We start from the raw sequence: 19,241 nt of genomic DNA, 5'->3' as shown, positions 1-19,241 counted from the left end.
GGGAGTCCCCAGAACCTTTCATGGGCCTACAAGATCAACACTATTTTTATAAGGCATTTCTTACCTTTTTCACCTTAGTGACATTGGCGTAGTGGGTAAATCTGCTGTTGCTTTAGGACAGATGAAAATACTGGTACAAAATGTACTAGTAGCCATTATATTCCTCAGCATCATGCACTCAGGCAGTTTCACATAAGAATATCTTTGATGAATTAGAAAGTTATTAATTTTATTGAAGTTCAATCCTTGAGTATATATATGTAACTTTTAGTATCCTGTAACAAATGTTTTTGTGTGTGGGGGATTACACAAACACTTTTGCTGCATACTAAAGTATGTACATGATTGTCTTGAGGAAAAGCACTTGTGAAGTTGATTGAATTCTGAGCTGAATTAGCCTTCCCCCCACCGACCCCGCCAAACATTTTTACTTAAAAAACTGACACACTGGTTATTTAGACTTGACTACTGGACAGTTGTGTCCTTGAAAATTAATAAAGTGAGTCTTTCATTAGAAGAAAAATAATCTAGCTGCCTTCTATTAAATGATTACATTTGAGCTTTTAAGCAAGAATTAGACTTTTGAAAAATATATCATCCACAGTGAGCTTAGTAGCTTTCCAATTTGATTTTCCTGATATAAGTTATTAGTAAATGTGATGTTTAAAAAATATTGTAAAATGAAATGTTTCAGTCAGTATTTAGAAGATCAGCATGATTCAGTAAATCAATATTTTCCAAAAACCAGTGCATTTTATTATAAAACCATGCATGGGTGAAAGATCCATTCAAAGTTCAAGACGGACTAATTGATTTTCATGTAATGGAAAAAGTCATTGATATGGTTCAGATTCCGTGTTACAGCCAACTTTTAAGAATCTACTATTTGTTGAATTTCGGTACAGTATCGAAGAAGGAACTTTCTTTTCCAACTATCTATGTGAAGGTTGATATGTATGTTTGAAGCAGATATGAGAATCTAGCTGCCTTCTCTTGTCAGACATTAAAGAGATTTGCAAAAGTGTAAAACAACTTCCACTCCTTAAATGTTTTTGGCAGTTATTTTTCATAAACTGTTATATTAACATATAATGGGTTTATTGTTATTTTCAAATAAATTTTTTTAATTTGGAAGTCAGTTTCTAATATGTAGCTATTAATGGATTTGTTGTTCAGTTGCTCATTCATGTCCAACTCTTTGAGACCCCATGGACTGCAGCACACCAGGCTTCCCTATCCTTCACCATCTCCCAGAGCTTGCTCAAACTCATGTCCATCAAGTCAGTGATACCATCCAACCACCTCATCCTCTCTCACCTCCTCCTCCTGCCCTCAATCTTTCTCAGCATCAGGGTCTTTTCTAATGGATATAACCCACATAATCAAAAGCTCTTTGAGGTATTCAGTAAGAGTCCTGAGACCAAAATGGTTAAGAAATGCTAGTTTAAGGCATTAACTCTTTTTTTTTTTTTTTTAATTTTTGGAGTATAGTTGATTTACAGTGTTGTATCAGTTGTACAGTAAAGTGAATCAGTTATGCATATACATATATCCACTTTTTTAGATCCCTTTCCCATATAGAGTATTACAGAGTATTGCATAGAGTTCCCTAAGCTCTACAGCAAGTCCTTATTAGTTATCTATTTTATATGTAGTAGTATGTATATTTTGAGAAGGAAATGGCAACCCACTCCAGTATTCTTGCCTGAAGAATTCCATGGACAAAGAGCGTGGCAGGCTACAGTCCCTGGGGTCGCAAAGAGTTGGACACGTCTAAGCAACTAACATACACACACAGTGCGTATATTTAAGTCTTCCAATTTAAACCCCCCCAAATCCCCTGGTAACCATAAGTTTATTTTCTTCATCTGTAACTCTATTTCTGTTTTGTAAATAAGTTCTTTTGTACCCCTTTTTTAGATTCCACATATAAGCAATGACATATGATATATGTCTTTCTCTGACTTCACTCAATATAACAATCTCTGGATCCATCCATGTTGCTGCAAATGGCATTATTTCATTCTTTTTATGGCTGAGTAATATTCCATTGAATATATAAGGATGAACTCTTGACTGTAATAAAGAGTTATTTAATCTTAAGTGAGTAAAAAAAAATGCTTCATGGAGGAGTTGGGAAGTTGAATTCATTCTAGGGTGAAGATTGCGATGCTACGGTGAAGAGAATTTTGGAGGGATATGGCATGTGTTTAAGGCTTTGAGTCTCTCAGAGGCTCAAGAGGGGAGGGAACAGATGTATACCTATGGCTGATTCATGTTGGTGTATGGCAGAAACCAACACCATATTGTAAAGCAATTATCCTTCAATTAAAAATAAATTTTTAAAAATTGACCAAAAAAGTAATACACAGTCATTATGGAGGGTTTGTAAGGCTAGAATAGTGTACATTAGAAAAGAAATCTTTTGTATTCTGACCTCAGCTGCTGGAAATAACTGATATTAATTTGATTTGTTAATTTTTAAATTATTTTTAATTTTTATTTTATATTGGAGAGTAGTCGATTAACAATGTTGTATTAATTTTAGGTGTACAGCAAAGAGCAATGTAGGTCAGACAGAAAAAGACAAATATGTAATATCACGTATATGTGAATCTAAAAAATGTTACAAATGAACTTACTTATAAAACAGAAGTAGACTCACAGATTTACAGAATGGATTTATGGTTATCGGGGAGAAGGTAGGAGAGAGGGACAGACTGGGACTAGCTGCGGTGCACAGCTTGCAGAAACTTAGTTCTGTACCCTCGGCAGTGAAATCTCAGTGTCTTAACCACTGGACCACCAGGGAATTCCCATACTGATTGTTTATTGTACACAAAGGCAAGGAAATTAAAAGGACACAGAAGTCAGCTTGAAAGAACTAATGATGATGACTTTGATCACTTAGTGAAAGTGGGAGATGCCAGACTTATATTGTGAAGTTACTCTTTTTCTCTTTGTAATTAGTATTTTTGTAGGAAAATACTTTAAACCTACATAAACACCCCATTCCTTATCAGACTTTAAGTCCATTTATTAAAATGGGTTCAGAATATCCTATTTTGTTCAGTGGTTTAAAGTCTGTTACTGTCGTCATTTTGATTCTAACATTGTCTCAGGTTTGGCCAGTGAGAGCTTTTTCAAATTGGCTTCTGTGTCCTATTAACTTGCTTGCTTTCTGTCACAACAAGCAGTCAGTAGTTTAACGTAATCTACAAATAACCATTTTAGTACTTTTTTCTATTTGGTGGTATTCTTGAGTGCTTTGTTCTTGAATATTACCTGTGTATAACATATTTCCATAGTTTTTGACTAAGATAGGCACTGACTGGACTTTTAAAAATCAATTAACCTCAAAAAGACCACTTACTTTGGAAAAAAAACTTTATTCTCTATATTTGCTTCATCAGTCTTTTGTTATGCATCAACTCTACAAAAGTGAACCTAAAGTCAAAGAGGCTTTTTTCACAAGGGTGTCCCTTTCTCTCTGCCAAATTGATAGAATTTTTAGAACATTAGGTTAATATATTTATTTCTTCATACTTTATGTTTCTGTTCCTTATTAATTAGATTATGATAACAATATAATCTAACAATATAAAAGAAGAAAAATTGAATACCCTTGCAACTATGTTCAAATGTTATTGTATATAAAACATTGTAATGCTGTTACTTGAACAGTACCATAAACTTGAAGTGCTTATTTTTGTTAAAAAAAAAACTGTTTGGAAAAAAAATTTTCCAAAATATTTGGGAAAATATTTCCAAAGTATTTTTCCTGTGCATTCCATTAATCATTTAGTAATACCAAAATCTTTTAGTTTTAAAATATCTAAAAACTTATGGCTTGCATATTTTATGCTAACTGAGTCTACCTAGTATATAATATTAGCTAAAAGAGGCAATTAGATACTTCTTATCTGTGTCTTTTTTTGTAATTTCAGTATTACTTATTACTTCAGTAAGTGGAAGCACCAGTTACTATAATGATGGGAGTAGTAATAACAATGCAATAATTTTTAGTTTTACTGAATATTTGCTATTTCATTGAATCTAATGCCATTAGTTTGATGCATATTTTAAAAATTAATTTATTTTAAGGATGCATATTTTTAATGTGCTGTTTAACGCACTTAAAAATCACTTAGGTTCTTCTAACCCCACTGCTTGCTGTGACTGTGTTTTGATCTTTGATTCTTCCTGTGCAGTGCTGTGCTGTGCTCAGTCACTCGGTCGTGTCCGACTCTTTGCAACTCCATGGACTGTAACCGGCCAGGCTCCTCTGTCCATAGCATTTCCCAGGCAAGAATACTGGAGTGGGTTGCCACCTCCTCCTTCAGGGTATCTTCCCGACCTAGGGATCAAACCCGCATCTCCTGCATCTCCCACATTGACCTAGGAATCAAACCTGCATCTCCACCAAGGTGGATTCTTTACCACCGAACCACCTGGGAAGCCCTGATTCTTCTGGTGCCCCTAAAAACAATGCAAAATGCCATTACATTCTTTAAAACACTTGTAATATCTACCTCATATGTACCAAATGTATGATTTACTTGAAATATCTTATATAAGGTGAATTTGGGGGAAAATAAAATATTCAAATTAGTTTCAATTTAATGTTTTCACAGGTGCTGGAGAAAATTTGGAGAATACAATGGCAGCCTTTCAACAGTAAGTATATAAAAAGGCATTCTTTTACAGTTTATCATTAAAGTGATGATTCACAGAGTAAGGATAGTATACATGTAGCATCTGCTTGTGATAGTTGTTTCTGTTTTATTATAATCTTTTTTTCTTTTAGTTAGTTAGTCTGAAGTGTTCTAACAAGTGTTTGTCTTCTGCTTAACTGAAAAACTAGATTTGAGTTTTGGCACTATAGTGCCAGAGCTGAAAGAAGACGTTTGTAACAAGGCACATACTGTGCATAATGCTAATTAGTCTCAGAGAGAAAGAGAAAAGGAAAACACTGTTACATTGGCTCTTGTTTATGTGTAGGATTATGTGTCTACTCAGTAATTCTTCCACAGACCTGGACCTGTTATCTGGTCTTTCTTCTTTGAAGCCTTAGGAGTAATTGATTTTTTTTTTTAAAAAGGTAAATTATTTTTTCCAGTTTTTGAATTATTCATATTTCCCATGGAGGTCTTTTAGAGCACCTCACAGAGAAGCAGCAGGAGAGACAAGAACGAAAGCAGATTGCTACCTTGTTCTTGGTCTTAAAGTAATTGCTTATCATCAGTCTGTGGTAATGCTGAGAACACTGTTTTCTTTTCCCTGAAGAATAAGATAGGAAACTTGGTAAGTTAACCTCCATTAAAAACATTACTATCCATATTTAATAAGGAAAATATTTTCTTAAATAATTTTCAACCATTTTTATGTACACAATTGGGGCTAATAAATCAGGATAACTTGGCTTAAGGTTTAGTTCTATTTCTCATCATTCAAAAACACTTGAGAGTTTTTTTCCTGTTTTCAGGTCCCAAGGTACTGCTTTTCCATAGTCATTTTGTCTAAATCCTATCCTTCTATATTTGGCATTGCTTATTCTTCCTCTCTAAAATATGATGCCTTTTGACTGTAATCTCAAGTCTCTTACAGCTCTAAAATGCAAATTCTTTCCTCCTGTCACTGATGGTGAAGCAGAATAATGTAAATTACTTTATCTTCTCTACTGAGATTATGTAGCTAGCTCCTGTAACAAAATATGTTTAATTTTATGTGAACAATTTTCACTGTGATTCACACACACATATACACACCCACACACACCTACATTGACTATCATTTATCAGATACTTTTTGCCTGTGATGTAGTGATATATTTTTACTTGGGGGAAAAACTTCTCATGACTGAGTCATTTTAGCATTCTCTATGTAAAAGTATGTTATTTTGTAAGTTTTCTCCATGTATTTTTGCTAAATCTTTACCAGCCACTCTTTTTATGAAATTAAGACACTGAGTTGTATAATAAACTATTTCTAAGGATGATGCATTTGTATAATACATTATTTCTAAGGATGGTACCTAAATATTTTTTTTATCTTTGAAGATTTTGATCCCCTGAAAAATTTTTTTATATTCAAAGAATATCTAATTTAGATGATTTTTACCTGCTGGATACAACATTTCATTTCCTGTCTTCAAGCAGTTTGTTTTTATATTGTTTTGTTCAAGCAGTAACTATTGAAAAGTACCACAGCCTTCTCTATCATGTGGTAGCTTTCTATCACTTTAGTTTTTTGGAGGTTTTTCTGGTACTTTAAAAGAAGAAAGCACCTCTTCCATATATTAAGGCTGTTTAACTCTTTCATTGTATGGCTGTTTGCTAATTGACTTTGGAATTTATATAAAACCTAAACCAAATAAGCTTTAATTTTAAACTTAAAAAAAGATTTTTGATGTTGGTGGTGGTAGTAATGATTTGGGTTTTTGTTTCTTTTGTCTAATGCATCAGTATATTGTCAATAAGTACTTCTTATAATTTTACTTTCATTTATAAATATTTATTTATTTAACCACTAGGACACTTAGAAAGGTTTTTTTTAATATACTTACTTCATGAACAACAAGAAAAAACTGTTTACGCATACTATTTTCAAAGTATTGTATATGAAAAAAATTAACAGTTATAATCCATAATTGGCAAAAGACAGACACTGTGCTTAAGTATGGTTTATCCTTGATAGGATAAGTAGTTGAAGAAGAAATAGTGAAAATACAATGAGCAGCTAAAACTTAGATCTTATTTGTTACATATATTTAAATCTTATTTATATATTGATATCTGTGTATATTGAAAAGAAAGTATAAATAGTTGGTGTGGGAAGCCTGGTTAAAATGAATCAGAAAATTGATAAGATATCAGGACTAGAAAAGCTATCACTTGATGGAGAGGAAGAAGCTCCTTTTAAAACTATGAAATGTTTGAGGTTAAAATGTGAGGTTATATGGACAAGCTACATTTAGAAAACTGAAAGGACCTTAAGAGTATATGGAAAATTAATTCATTATGTATTTATTATATTATAGTCGGGCTAAAGAAGTAATTAGTACTGACAAAGAGAAATAATTATATTTCACAGTTTATAAAAAGTTATTTAATCTGGCTTGTAAAATAATTTCATGGACTTCCCTGGTGGTCCAGTGGTTAAGAATCTGCCCGCCAGTGCAGAGGACACAGATTCGATCCCCGGTCCAGGAAGATTCCACATGCCACAGGGCAACCAAGCCCACATGCCATAACACTGAGCCCACTTGCCACAGCTAGTGAAAGCCACGTGCAGCAATGAAGACCCAGTGCAGCCAAAAAATAAGTGAATAAATAAATTTTAAAATGATTTTACAGACACTTTAAGTTATGAATTGGAGAAGGAAATGGCAACCCACTCCATATCCTTGCCTTGAAAATTCCATGGACAGAGGAGCCTGACAGGCTACAGTCCATGGACTCACAAAGGGTCGGACACAACTGAGCGACTTCACTTTCTTTTTTCTTAAGTTATGAATATGGCTCTTCTGGGATTCTTTGAGAATAAGAATTTTCCTTATTGATCTCAGTCCCTAGATCTAGCTCTGGTACTAATAGGCTCTCACTAGTCAATTACTGAATGGTATATGGAGTGGAGCACTCAGGAACAAAGCTGACTATTAACAGAAGTTAGAGGCAGAACCCCATTTATAATAAGCATGGAACCGAAAACTAAAAAATTGTACTACAAAGATAGACACACACACACACTCACACACACAGAGCCAGTAAACCCTTGAGTATGTAAAGTGTGGTTCTTAAGAGCTAATAAAACTAGGTTATTAAACCAGGCTGCTGTTGTGAATACCCATAGGACAGTTTGATCCCTGTGGTATTAATATGAATGGTAAAAGAAAGAAGCAAATTGTATTAGCAATAGCTGGAAGCTTAAGTTGGCAGACAATCAAAGTAATTAATCAGTGACCTGATTCTCATGGTAAAATTTTTTTTACAATGTCTAATTAATACAGTACTAATTATCTCATCTCTGAAGTGGAAATAATATAACCTCAATGTTTTGAGGAATACATGAGATTCAAATGAATTCTTTAACATAGAGTCTATTGTAAGTTTTGACACACAGTTTTTGTGGAGTTTGAAGTAATTTCACTTCTTCTTTTAGAGCTAGAGTTTTTCTTTTCTTTTTCCAGAAATTTTGAAATCTTGCCTTCCCTAACTTTTTTCTGTGTTTGTCATCAGCTTATCAGAAATTCAGCTATAAAATATCTGGTGTTTCAGTTGAAGTAGATACATATTGTTATTTGTGGGAAAGTTTGAAGGCTAAAGTGATTTTAAAAAATAGTTTTCTTTTCTTGCTGTGTTCTAGCTATTTGTGTATCGAATTTGAGATGACTTTATTAGAATAATTTACAGATTGTCCTACATACACTTACTATTCTAAATTTTTGATTATTAGCTGTACTCCTGCCTGAAAAATCCCGTGGATGGAGGAGCCTGGTAGGCTGCAGTCCATGGGGTCGCTAAGGGTCGGGCAAGACTTGAGCGACTTCACTTTCACTTTTCACTTTCATGCATTGGAGAAGGAAATGGCAGCCCACTCTGGTGTTCTTGCCTGGAGAATCCCAGGGACAGGGGAGCCTGGTGGGCTGCCGTCTATGGGGTCACACAGAGTCAGACACGACTGCAGTGACTTAGCAGCAGCAATAAGAGGTAATCATAAAATAAAAAATATTTTTTGTATAATTCCTAAACATTTCTAAAAACAGCCAACATTTCAGCTAAAGGCAAACTTCATACTTAGAAAGATTTCTTAGATAATATGCATAGGTATTTTTAAATACAGGGAAATATAGATTTAAATACAGGATAATATAGATAACCCCTGCTTTTACCCTGGCAGGCAGATTCCCATCCATTGTACCACTAGGGAAGTCCCCTTTTATTCTTAAAAAAAAAAAAAAAGCTAAAAGCTATGCACAGTATAATAATATTTAAAGAAAATTTAAAATATAGAAAAATACATTTACCAACCTAAAACCTATTTTTGCCTATTTTTAGATTTTATTTTTACACATCTGTGGTTCTAGCAAACACAATTGCAGTCTTTTTCAAAGGTGGATGTTCTTTAGAAGAGGACACATACAGTTAACAGTTATTTACTGTCTTGGTAAGAATTATATTAATGAGCCAGGTTTGTTTTTCTCTTAGCAGCTGGTGATAATCAGAGCACTAAAAGGGGAGATTATTTAAGAAATAGGGGAGTAGTGTGAGACTTTGGCACACGGCAGCAAGTGACCATTGGTTCTTTTGGAGTGGGATGCTGATGGGGTTGGATTATCAGAGGTAGATCAAGTAAGACAATTCTCAAGTAGTTGGCTCCAAAGATAAATTTGTCAGGCATATAAAGTGTATACATACACACACACACTTTATTTTACATCAGAGGGATCATACCATGCCTACTTTTTTTTCATTTAGATATCCACAATGCCATTCCATGTGAATGCTTTATTCTTTGACGTATGGTGCTCACTAGGGCTTCCAGTGGAGAAGGAAATGGCAACTCACTCCAGTGTTCTTGCCTGGAGAATCCCAGGGAAGGGGGAGCCTGGTGGGCTTCTGTCTATGGGGTCGCACAGAGTCAGACACGACTGAAGCGACTTAGCAGCAGCAGTAGCAGGGCTTCCAAGGTGGCTCTGTGATAAAGAATCCTCCTGACAGTGCAGGAGATGCAAGAGACACAGGTTTGATCCCTGGGTCGGGAAGATTTCCCTGGAGAAAGAAATGGCAATTCACTCCAGTATTCTTGTTTGGGAAATCCCATGGACAGAGGAGCCTGGCGGGCTACAGCCCATAGGGTTGCAGAAAGAGTCGGACATGACTTAGCAACTAAACAGTTCATTGTGGCTTTGGATCATCACTATTGACTGATGCTAAAGCTGAGGCTACAAAATCTGAGGCATCAGATTTTGGCCATCTGATGCTAACAGACAACTCATTGGAAAGGTCCTTGATGCTGGGAAAGATTGAGGGTAAAAGGAGAAGAGGGCGTCAGAGGATGAGGTGGCTGGACGGTGTCACCAATGCAATGAACATGAACGTGGGCATACTCTGGGAGATGGTGAGGGACAGGGAGGCGGGCCTGCTGCAGTCCATGTGGTCACAAAGAATCGGACACAACTAGGCGACTGAACAACAGCGATGGATCATCACTGATGAACATTTACATAGCTTCATTCTGCTCGTTTAGAAATGTGTGATTACCTGCAACATACCCAACATTGTGAACGTTGGAAAATAAGAAACAGATTCCCTTCCTCACTAGGAATTTAGTATCCAGTTGTAGTGACATGACCTTATGCACAAACACTGGGAAACAATTTAAATGTATGGGAATATATTATACAAACTGTAATTTACCTACTTTTATGTTTTTCCTTCCTGCTTGCTCACTCTGCTCACTCAGCTCTTACTCTTTCCATTCTTGAATTTTAAAAAAGGGAAAGGTTTCTTTTTTCTTAAAACACTCTGCCTGCCCCACCTACGTTTACTTTCTTTTTCATCTTGAAAATGTCATCTGTGGTAGTTGATTCATAAAGTGCTGTGTAGGCTTTTTACATATACTGAGAGCTGTCTCTCTTCATTTATTAATTCAGTACATGCTGTGAGTAGCCCTGTGCCAAGGCACTAGGAATGCAACAGTAAACGAGCCACGGTCCAGAAACCCTTTCTGTCTAATTGGGCAAGTAGGGGAAGATAAATAGGTATATTCAAAAGAGTGTGGTAGGTACTCTGACCTAGTAAACACAGGTGGTACAGGAAGTCCTGGCAGTTTGGCAAATAATTGGTGAATAGGCTACAAAATCCAGTCTGGGATGCGGGGGGCAGGGCAGGATTAGAGAAGGTGTCCTGAAGTGCTAGTTTCTTAGTTTACACCTAAAGAACAAGTAAGAGTTAGCAGACAAGGGGAAGAAGAAAGACTTTAAAAAAAAACTGTTATTGTGGGACTTCCCCGGTGGTCCAGTGGTTAAGACTCCCTGCTCCCAGAGCAGGAGGCCCAGGTTCAGTCCCTGGTGGGGAAACTAGATTCCACAAGCTCCAGATATTAATAAGACCCGGCACAGCCAAATAAATAAATCTTTTTTAAAAACTGTTATTTAAACTGTTACTGTAGTGTGTATAATATACATTTGGTAATATGCACAAACCCAAATAATTTTAATATACATATACACACCCTTGTGATCACCACCCAAATAAAAGTATAGAACATTTCTAGCACCTCTGAGGGCACCCTTGTGGCCTCTCCCAGTCTGAACTCTTTTCCACTAGATAACCATTTTTTTAATTTCTATTACAATCAATTGACTTTTTTCTGTTCCTGATAACATAAATGTAATCATACAGTATTTATACTTTTGTCTTTGGCTTTTCTTGCTTTCAATTTACATCTGTAAAATTCATCCATGAGGTGTGAAATAATCTTGTACATGTTTTTTAATGGTCAAATGAGTTCATCTCTCTCAGAAGATATACATTTAGCAGAAGTTGAATTGCTGTGTCATAGGGTGTGTGTATGTTAAGTCGCTCAGTCGTGTCCAACTCCTTGCAACCCCATGGACTATAGCCCAGCAGGCCTCCCTGTCTATAGAATTCTCCAGGCAAGAACACTGGAGTGAATTGCTATTCCCTTCTGCAGAGGTGTCATAACGTAGGTGGATATTTTTCAAAGGATTTTACCAACTTAGACTCCCATCAGCAATGTATGAGAGTTCCAATTGCACCACTGTCTTGCTAACTTATTATCGTTCCTTTTAATTTTAGGTATTCTGCTGGGTATATAGTGCTGTCTCATTGTGGTTTTAATTTCTGTTTCCCTGTGGAATTTTTATGTTGAACACCTGTTCATAAACTTATTGGCCAGTTAGAAATTCTCACTCGAGAAGTGCCTGTTCAGTGAATATTCAGGGTTGATTTCCCTTAGAATTGACTGGTTTGATCTCCTTGCAGTCTAAGGGACTCTCAAGAGTCTTCTCCAGCACCACTGTCTGTTATTTTATTGTATGTTGTTTTTCTATGAAAGACATTGCAGGCAAAAGAAATATTTAGAGCATGGGGCTGCTTGGAGTATAGGAGCAAGGTGGGAAGGAGGTGTAGAGAGCTAATGTTATCACTGCTTTGCAAATAAACTTAGAGAAGCTAAATAACTGCCCAAGTAAGTGGCAGAGCCAGGATTTGAACACAGGCTCCCATGTCTGTGCTTTTTTTTTCCCCCCAGTTACTGAAGTATAAATGACAACATTTTAATGTATTCAGAATGTCACAATGTGATGAATGATAAGAGTGTATACATTGTGAAAGGATTCTCACCAAGTTAGTAACACATCCATTACCTCACATGTTTACCTTTTTTTTTTCTTGTCAATGTTTGTTCTCTTAACCACTGTGGTATACCTTCTGTATCAGTCATAAGATCTTAGGGGGAAAGAAACCTTAGCAATTATCTGTTCTGATCTTTTCAAGTTTTTTCTTTTTTGAAAGACAATTAAAATATTTTTGTTTTATCATGATAAAATGTACATAACGTAAAAGTTGCCATCTTAACCATTTTTAAGTATACAGTTCAGTGGCATTAAGTATATCACATTGTTATACAACCATCACCACTATCCATTTCTACAAAAATTTTTTTGTTTTTTTTTTTTTTAGAAATAATTGACATACAATCACTGTATAAGTTTAAAGCATACAGCATGGTGGTTTAATTTACATATATTGTGATATGACTACCACAATAGGTTCAGCTAACCTTCACCCTCTCTTATCGATACAATAAAAAGAATAAAGGAAAAAATTCTCCTTGTGAAAAGAACTCTTAGGATTTACTCTCAACAGTTTTGCTGTATATCATCACAACAGTTAGCTGTATTCATTATGCTATCCATTACATCCCTAGTACGTATTTTATCTTATATCTAGAAGTTTGTGGCTTTTGTCTCCAGAACTTTTTAATCATATCATATTAAAACTCTGTACCTGTTAAATAACTCCCCAACCTCCTCGCCCCACAGCCCTGGTAACCACCATTGTTGTTCAATTGCTCAGTCGTGTCTGATTCTTTGAGAACCCATGGACTGCAGCACACCAGGCTTCCCTGTCCTTCACTGTCTCTCAGAGTTTGCTTAAACTCATGACCACTGAGTCAGTGATGCCATCCAACCATCTCATCCTCTTTCGCCCCCTTCTCCTCTTGCTCTCAATCTTTCCCAGCATCAGGGTCTTTTCCAGTGAGTCAGTTCTTTGCATCAGGTGCCTAAAGTATTAGAGCTTCACTTTAGCATCAGTCCTTCCAATGAATATTCAGGGTTGAATTCCCTTAGGATTGACTGGTTTGATCTCCTTGCAATCCAAGGGACTCTCAAGAGTCTTCTCCAGCACCACAGTTTGTAAGCATCATTTTTTCAGCACTCAGCCTTCTTTATGGTCCAGCTCTCACATCTGCACATGACTACCAGAGAAACCATAACTTTGACTATATAGAGCTTTGTCAACAAAGTGATTTCTCTGCTTTGCAATATGCTGTTTAGGTTTGTCATAGCTTTTCTTCCAAGGAGCGGGTGTCTTAATTTCCTGGCTGCAGTCACTGTCCTCAGTGATTTTGGAGCCCAAGAAAATAAAGTCTGTCACTGTTTCCATTTTTTTCCCCCATCTATTTGCCATGAAGCGATGTGATCGGATGCCATGATCTTTGTTTTTGAATGTTCAGTTTTAAGCCAGCTTCTTCACTCTCCTCTTGCACCTTTATCAAGAAGCTCTTTAGTTCCTTTTTGCTTTCTGTCATTAGGGTGGTGTCATCCGCCTCCCTGGGTTACTGATATTTCTCCCAGCAGTCTTGATTCCAGCTTTTGTGAGTCATCCAGCCTGGCATTTCACATGATACACTCTCAATATAAGTTAATTAAGCAGGGTGACAGTATACAGCCTTGACATACTCCTTTCCCAATTTTGAACCAGTCCGTTGTTCCATGTCCAGGTCTAACTGATGCTTCTTGACCTGAATACAGGCTTCAGGAGACAGGCAAGATGGTCTGAGATTTCCGTCTCTTCAAGAATTTTCCACCATTTATCGTGATCCACACAGTCAAAGGCTTTAACATAGTCATTGAAGCAGAAGTAGATGTTTTTCTGGAATTTCCTTGTTTTGTCTATGATCCCATGGATGTTGGAAATTTGATCTTTGGTTCCTCTGCCTTTTCTAAACCCAGCTTGTATGTCTGGAAGGTCTCGGTTCACATGCTACTGAAACCTAGCTTGAAGGATTTTGAGCATTAGCTTGCTAGCATGTGAAATGAGTGCAACTGTGGTAGTTTGAACATTCTTTGACATTGCCCTTCTTTGGGATCGAAATGAAAACTGACCTTTCCCAGTCCTGTAGTTATTGCTGAGTTTTCCAAATTTTCTGGCATATTGAGTGTAGCATTTTAAGAACATCATCTTTTAGCATTTGAAATAACCACCGTTATAGTTTGTTAAACAAACTGTCCTAGGTACCTTGTATAAGAAGAATCAAAAAATATTTGTATTTTTGCTTTTGTTCACCTAGCATAATGTCTGCAAGGATTGTTGATATTGTGGCATTTGTTTTTCTTTTCTTCTCTTACTTCCTTCCCTCTTTTCTTTATTAATAGCCGTTTGAATGGGAGTGAATAGGAAAAGAAGTACATCAAGGCTGTATATTGTCACCCTGTTTATTTAACTTATATGCAGAGTACATCATGTGAACCGCTGGGCTGGAAGAACCACAAGCTGGAATCAAGATTGCTGGGAGAAATATCAATAACCTCAGATATGCAGATGACACCACCCTTACGGTAGAAAGTGAAGAAGAACTAAAGAGACTCTTGATGAAAGTAAAAAAGGAGAGTGAAAAAGTTGGCTTAAAGCTCAACATTCAGAAAACTAAGATCATGGCATCCGGTCCCATCACTTCATGGCAAATAGATAGGGAAACAGTGGCTGACTTTATTTTTTGGGGCTCCAAAATCACTGCAGATGGTGATTGCAAGCCATGAAATTAAAAGACGCTTACTCCTTAGAAGGAAAGTTATGACCAACCTAGACAGCATATTAAAAAGCAGAGACATTATTTTGTCAACAAAGGTCCGTCTAGTCAAGGCTATAGTTTTTCCAGTGGTCATGTATGGATGTGAGAGTTGGCCTATAAAGAAAGCTGAGCGCAGAAGAATTGATGCTTTTGAGCTGTGGTGTTGGAGAAGACTCTTGAGAATGCCTTGGACTGCAAGGAGATCCAACCAGTCCATCATAAAGGAGATCAGTCCTGGGTGTTCATTGGAGGGACTGATGTTGAAACTGAAACTCCAGTACCTTGGCCACCTGATGTGAAGAGATGACTCATTTGAAAAGACCCTGATGCTGGGAAAGATTGAGGTCAGGAGGAGAAGGGGACGACAGAGGATGAGATGGTTGAATAGCATCACGGACACAATGGACATAGGTTTGGGTGGACTCCAGGAGTTGGTGATGGACAGGGAGGCCTGGTGTGCCGCTTTTCATGGGGTCGCAAAGAGTTGGACACAACTGAGTGACTGAACTGAACTAAATGGGAGTGAAGTATTTTGATTACATTTCTCTGATGATTAGTGATATTGAGCATCTTTTCATGTGCTTATTGACACATCTTTTTTTTATTTTATTTTATTTTTAAACTTAACATAATTGTATTAGTTTTGCCAAACATCAAAATGAATCTGCCACAGGTATACGTGTGTTCCCCATCCTGAACCCTCCTCCCTCCTCCCTCCCTATTCCATCCCTCTGGGTCGTCCCAGTGCACCAGCCCCAAGCATCCAGTATCGTGCATCGAACCTGGACTGGCAACTTGTTTCATACATGATATTTTACATGTTTCAATGCCATTCTCCCAAATCTTCCCACCCTCTCCCTCTCCCACAGAGTCCATAAGACTGTTCTATACATCAGTGTCTCTTTTGCTGTCTCGTACACAGGGTTATTGTTACCATCTTTCTAAATTCCATATATATGCGTTAGTATACTGTATTGGTGTTTTTCTTTCTGGCTTACTTCACTCTGTATAATAGGCTCCAGTTTCATCCACCTCATTAGAACTGATTCAAATGTATTCTTTTTAATGGCTGAGTAATACTCCATTGTGTATATGTACCACAGCTTTCTTATCCATTCATCTGCTGATGGACATCTAGGTTGCTTCCATGTCCTGGCTATTATAAACAGTGCTGCGATGAACACTGGGGTACACGTGTCTCTTTCCCTTCTGGTTTCCTCAGTGTGTATGCCCAGCAGTGGGATTGCTGGATCATAAGGCAGTTCTGTTTCCAGTTTTTTAAGGAATCTCCACACTGTTCTCCATAGTGGCTGTACTAGTTTGCATTCCCACCAACAGTGTAAGAGGGTTCCCTTTTCTCCACACCCTCTCCAGCATTTATTACTTGTAGACTTTTGGATCGCAGCCATTCTGACTGGTGTGAAATGGTACCTCATAGTGGTTTTGATTTGCATTTCTCTGATAATGAGTGATGTTGAGCATCTTTTCATGTGTTTGTTAGCCATCTGTATGTCTTCTTTGGAGAAATGTCTATTTAGTTCTTTGGCCCATTTTTTGATTGGGTCATTTATTTTTCTGGAGTTGAGCTGTAGGAGTTGCTTGTATATTCTCGAGATTAGTTGTTTGTCAGTTGCTTCATTTGCTATTATTATCTTCTCCCATTCTGAAGGCTGTCTTTTCACCTTGCTAATAGTTTCCCTTGATGTGCAGAAGCTTTTAAGGTTAATTAGGTCCCATTTGTTTATTTTTGCTTTTATTTCCAATATTCTGGGAGGTGGGTCATAGAGGATCCTGCTGTGATGTATGTCAGAGAGTGTTTTGCCTATGTTCTCCTCTAGGAGTTTTATAGTTTCTGGTCTTATGTTTAGGTCTTTAATCCATTTTGAGTTTATTTTTGTGTATGGTGTTAGAAAGTGTTCTAGTTTCATTCTTTTACAAGTGGTTGACCAGATTTCCCAGCACCACTTGTTAAAGAGATTGTCTTTAATCCATTGTATATTCTTGCCTCCTTTGTCAAAGATAAGGTGTCCATATGTGCGTGGATTTATCTCTGGGCTTTCTATTTTGTTCCATTGATCTGTATTTCTGTCTTTGTGCCAGTACCATATGACACATCTTCTTTGCAGAATGTCTACTCATTTTTCACTCTGATTGTTTTTCTTGTTTCATTTTAGGAGTTCTGTGTGTATTGAAGATGTTAATTCTTTATCAGATAGATAGGTGATTTTCCCATTCTGTGAGTTGCCTTCTGTTGTGAGTTGTCTATTAATGTCCTCTGATGCACAAACTTTTAAAATTTTGAAGAAGCTCAATTTGTCTATTTTTAATTTTGTTGCCTGTGCTTTTGGTGTCATATCCAATAAGTCATTGCCAAGTCCAATTCAATGAAGCTTTTCCTGTATGTTTTCTTCTGAGTTTTTCTTTTTTTTCCACTTTAGGTCTTACAGTTAGATCTTTGATTCATTTTGAGTTTATTTTTGGATATGGTTTTATGTAAGAATTCAAATTCATTCTTTCACATTTGAATATCCAGTTTTCTCAACACCATTTGTTGAAATGACTGGCCTTTCCCTATTGAATAGTCTTTGCATCCTTGTCAAAAATCATTTGGCCATATCTGCGAAGATTTCTAGACTCTGTCTTCTCTTGGTCTGCATGTTGTCTCTATGCCAGTACCACATTGTTTTCAAGCTTTGTAGTAAGTTTGAAATTAGAAAGTGTGAGTCTTCCAACTTTGTTCTTTTTCAAGATTGTTTTGGCTATTTGAGCTTCCTTGAGCTTCCATATGAATTTTAGGATGGATTTTCTATTTCTGCAAAAAAATCATTGAAATTTTGATAGGAGTTGCATTAAATCTGTAGATCAATATAGTATTTATATCTTAACAATATTAAGTGTTCCAGTCTATGAACATGGGTGTCTGTGTGTTTATTTATATCTTCTTTAATTTCTTTCAACAGTGTTTTGTACTTTTCATTGTACAAGCTTTTCGCCTCTTTCAGCTCAGTTCAGTCGCTCAGTCGTGTCCGACTCTTTGCGACCCCATGAATCACAGCACACCAGGCCTCCCTGTCCATCACCAACTCCCGGAGTTCACTCAAACTCACGTCCATCGAGTCAGTGATGCCATCCAGCCATCTCATCCCCTGTCGTCCCCTTTTCCTCCTGCCCCCACTCCCTCCCAGCATCAGAGTCTTTTCAATGAGTCAACTCTTCGCATGAGGTGGCCAAAGTACTGAAGTTTCAGCTTTAGCATCATTCCTTCCAAAGAACACCCAGGGCTGATCTCCTTTAGGATGAACTGGTTGGATCTCCTTGCAGTCCAAGGGACTCTCAAGAGTCTTCTCCAACACCACAGTTCAAAAACATCAATTCTTCGGCGCTCAGCTTTCTTCACAGTCCAACTCTCACATCCATACCTGACCACTGGAAAAATCATAGCCTTGACTAGACGGACCTTTGTTGGCAAAGTAATATCTCTGCTTTTCCATATGCTATCTAGGTTGGTCATAACTTCGCCTCTTTAGTTAATTCCAAAGTTTGTATTCTTTTTGATGCTGTTGTAAATGAAATTGTTTCACGATTTCTTTTTCAGATTTTCATTCTTAGTGTACAGAAATAAAAATGATTTTTGTGTTTTTGTTTTGTATTGAAATTTACTGGGTTTTTTTTTTGTTCTGACAATAGTGTGTGGAACCTTTGTATCTACATATGAGACTTTGTCATCTGCAGATAGTGATAAATTTACTTCTTCTTTTCCAGTTTTGGTGCTTTTTTTTTTTCTTGCTTAATTTCCCTGATAGAGTTTCTGATCCTGTGCTGAATTTAAGTGGCTGAAGTGGGCATCCTTTTTTGTTCTTTAAGCTTTCATTTTATAGATGTGGAAATATAGGCCCAAAGAGGGGCATTTACTCACCCAAAGTTACACAGCAAGTTCATAGTGAAGTAGGAACTGGTACCCAAATCTCAACTTCTGGTCCACTGTCCTTCCCTTTATATTTGTGTTGTTGTTTAGTCACTAAGTCGTGTCCAACTTTTTTGAGACCCCATGAACTATAACTCACCAGGCTCCTCTGTCCATGGGATTTCCCAGTCAAAAATACTGGAGTGGGTTGCCATTTCCTTCTCCATGGAATCTT

The 19,241-nt window shown here is 36.9% G+C and overlaps 1 protein-coding gene across 1 annotated transcript in view; it reads left to right on the top strand.

The window, feature by feature from the left end:
• The window catches only part of GDPD1 (glycerophosphodiester phosphodiesterase domain containing 1), a 50,757-nt gene that overhangs the window by 12,247 nt on the left and 19,269 nt on the right, over positions 1 to 19,241 (top strand). The window contains exon 2 of the mRNA XM_006045481.3: positions 4,635 to 4,677. Coding sequence (XP_006045543.1) covers positions 4,635 to 4,677 — 43 coding nt within the window. The remainder of the gene's footprint in view (positions 1 to 4,634; positions 4,678 to 19,241) is intronic.

This window comes from Bubalus bubalis, chromosome 3 (genome assembly GCF_019923935.1).
Source record: "Bubalus bubalis isolate 160015118507 breed Murrah chromosome 3, NDDB_SH_1, whole genome shotgun sequence".
Lineage (NCBI taxonomy): Eukaryota > Metazoa > Chordata > Mammalia > Artiodactyla > Bovidae > Bubalus > Bubalus bubalis.
The sequence above is the reverse complement of the archived record's forward strand: the minus strand, read 5'-3'. Positions and strand labels throughout refer to the sequence as shown.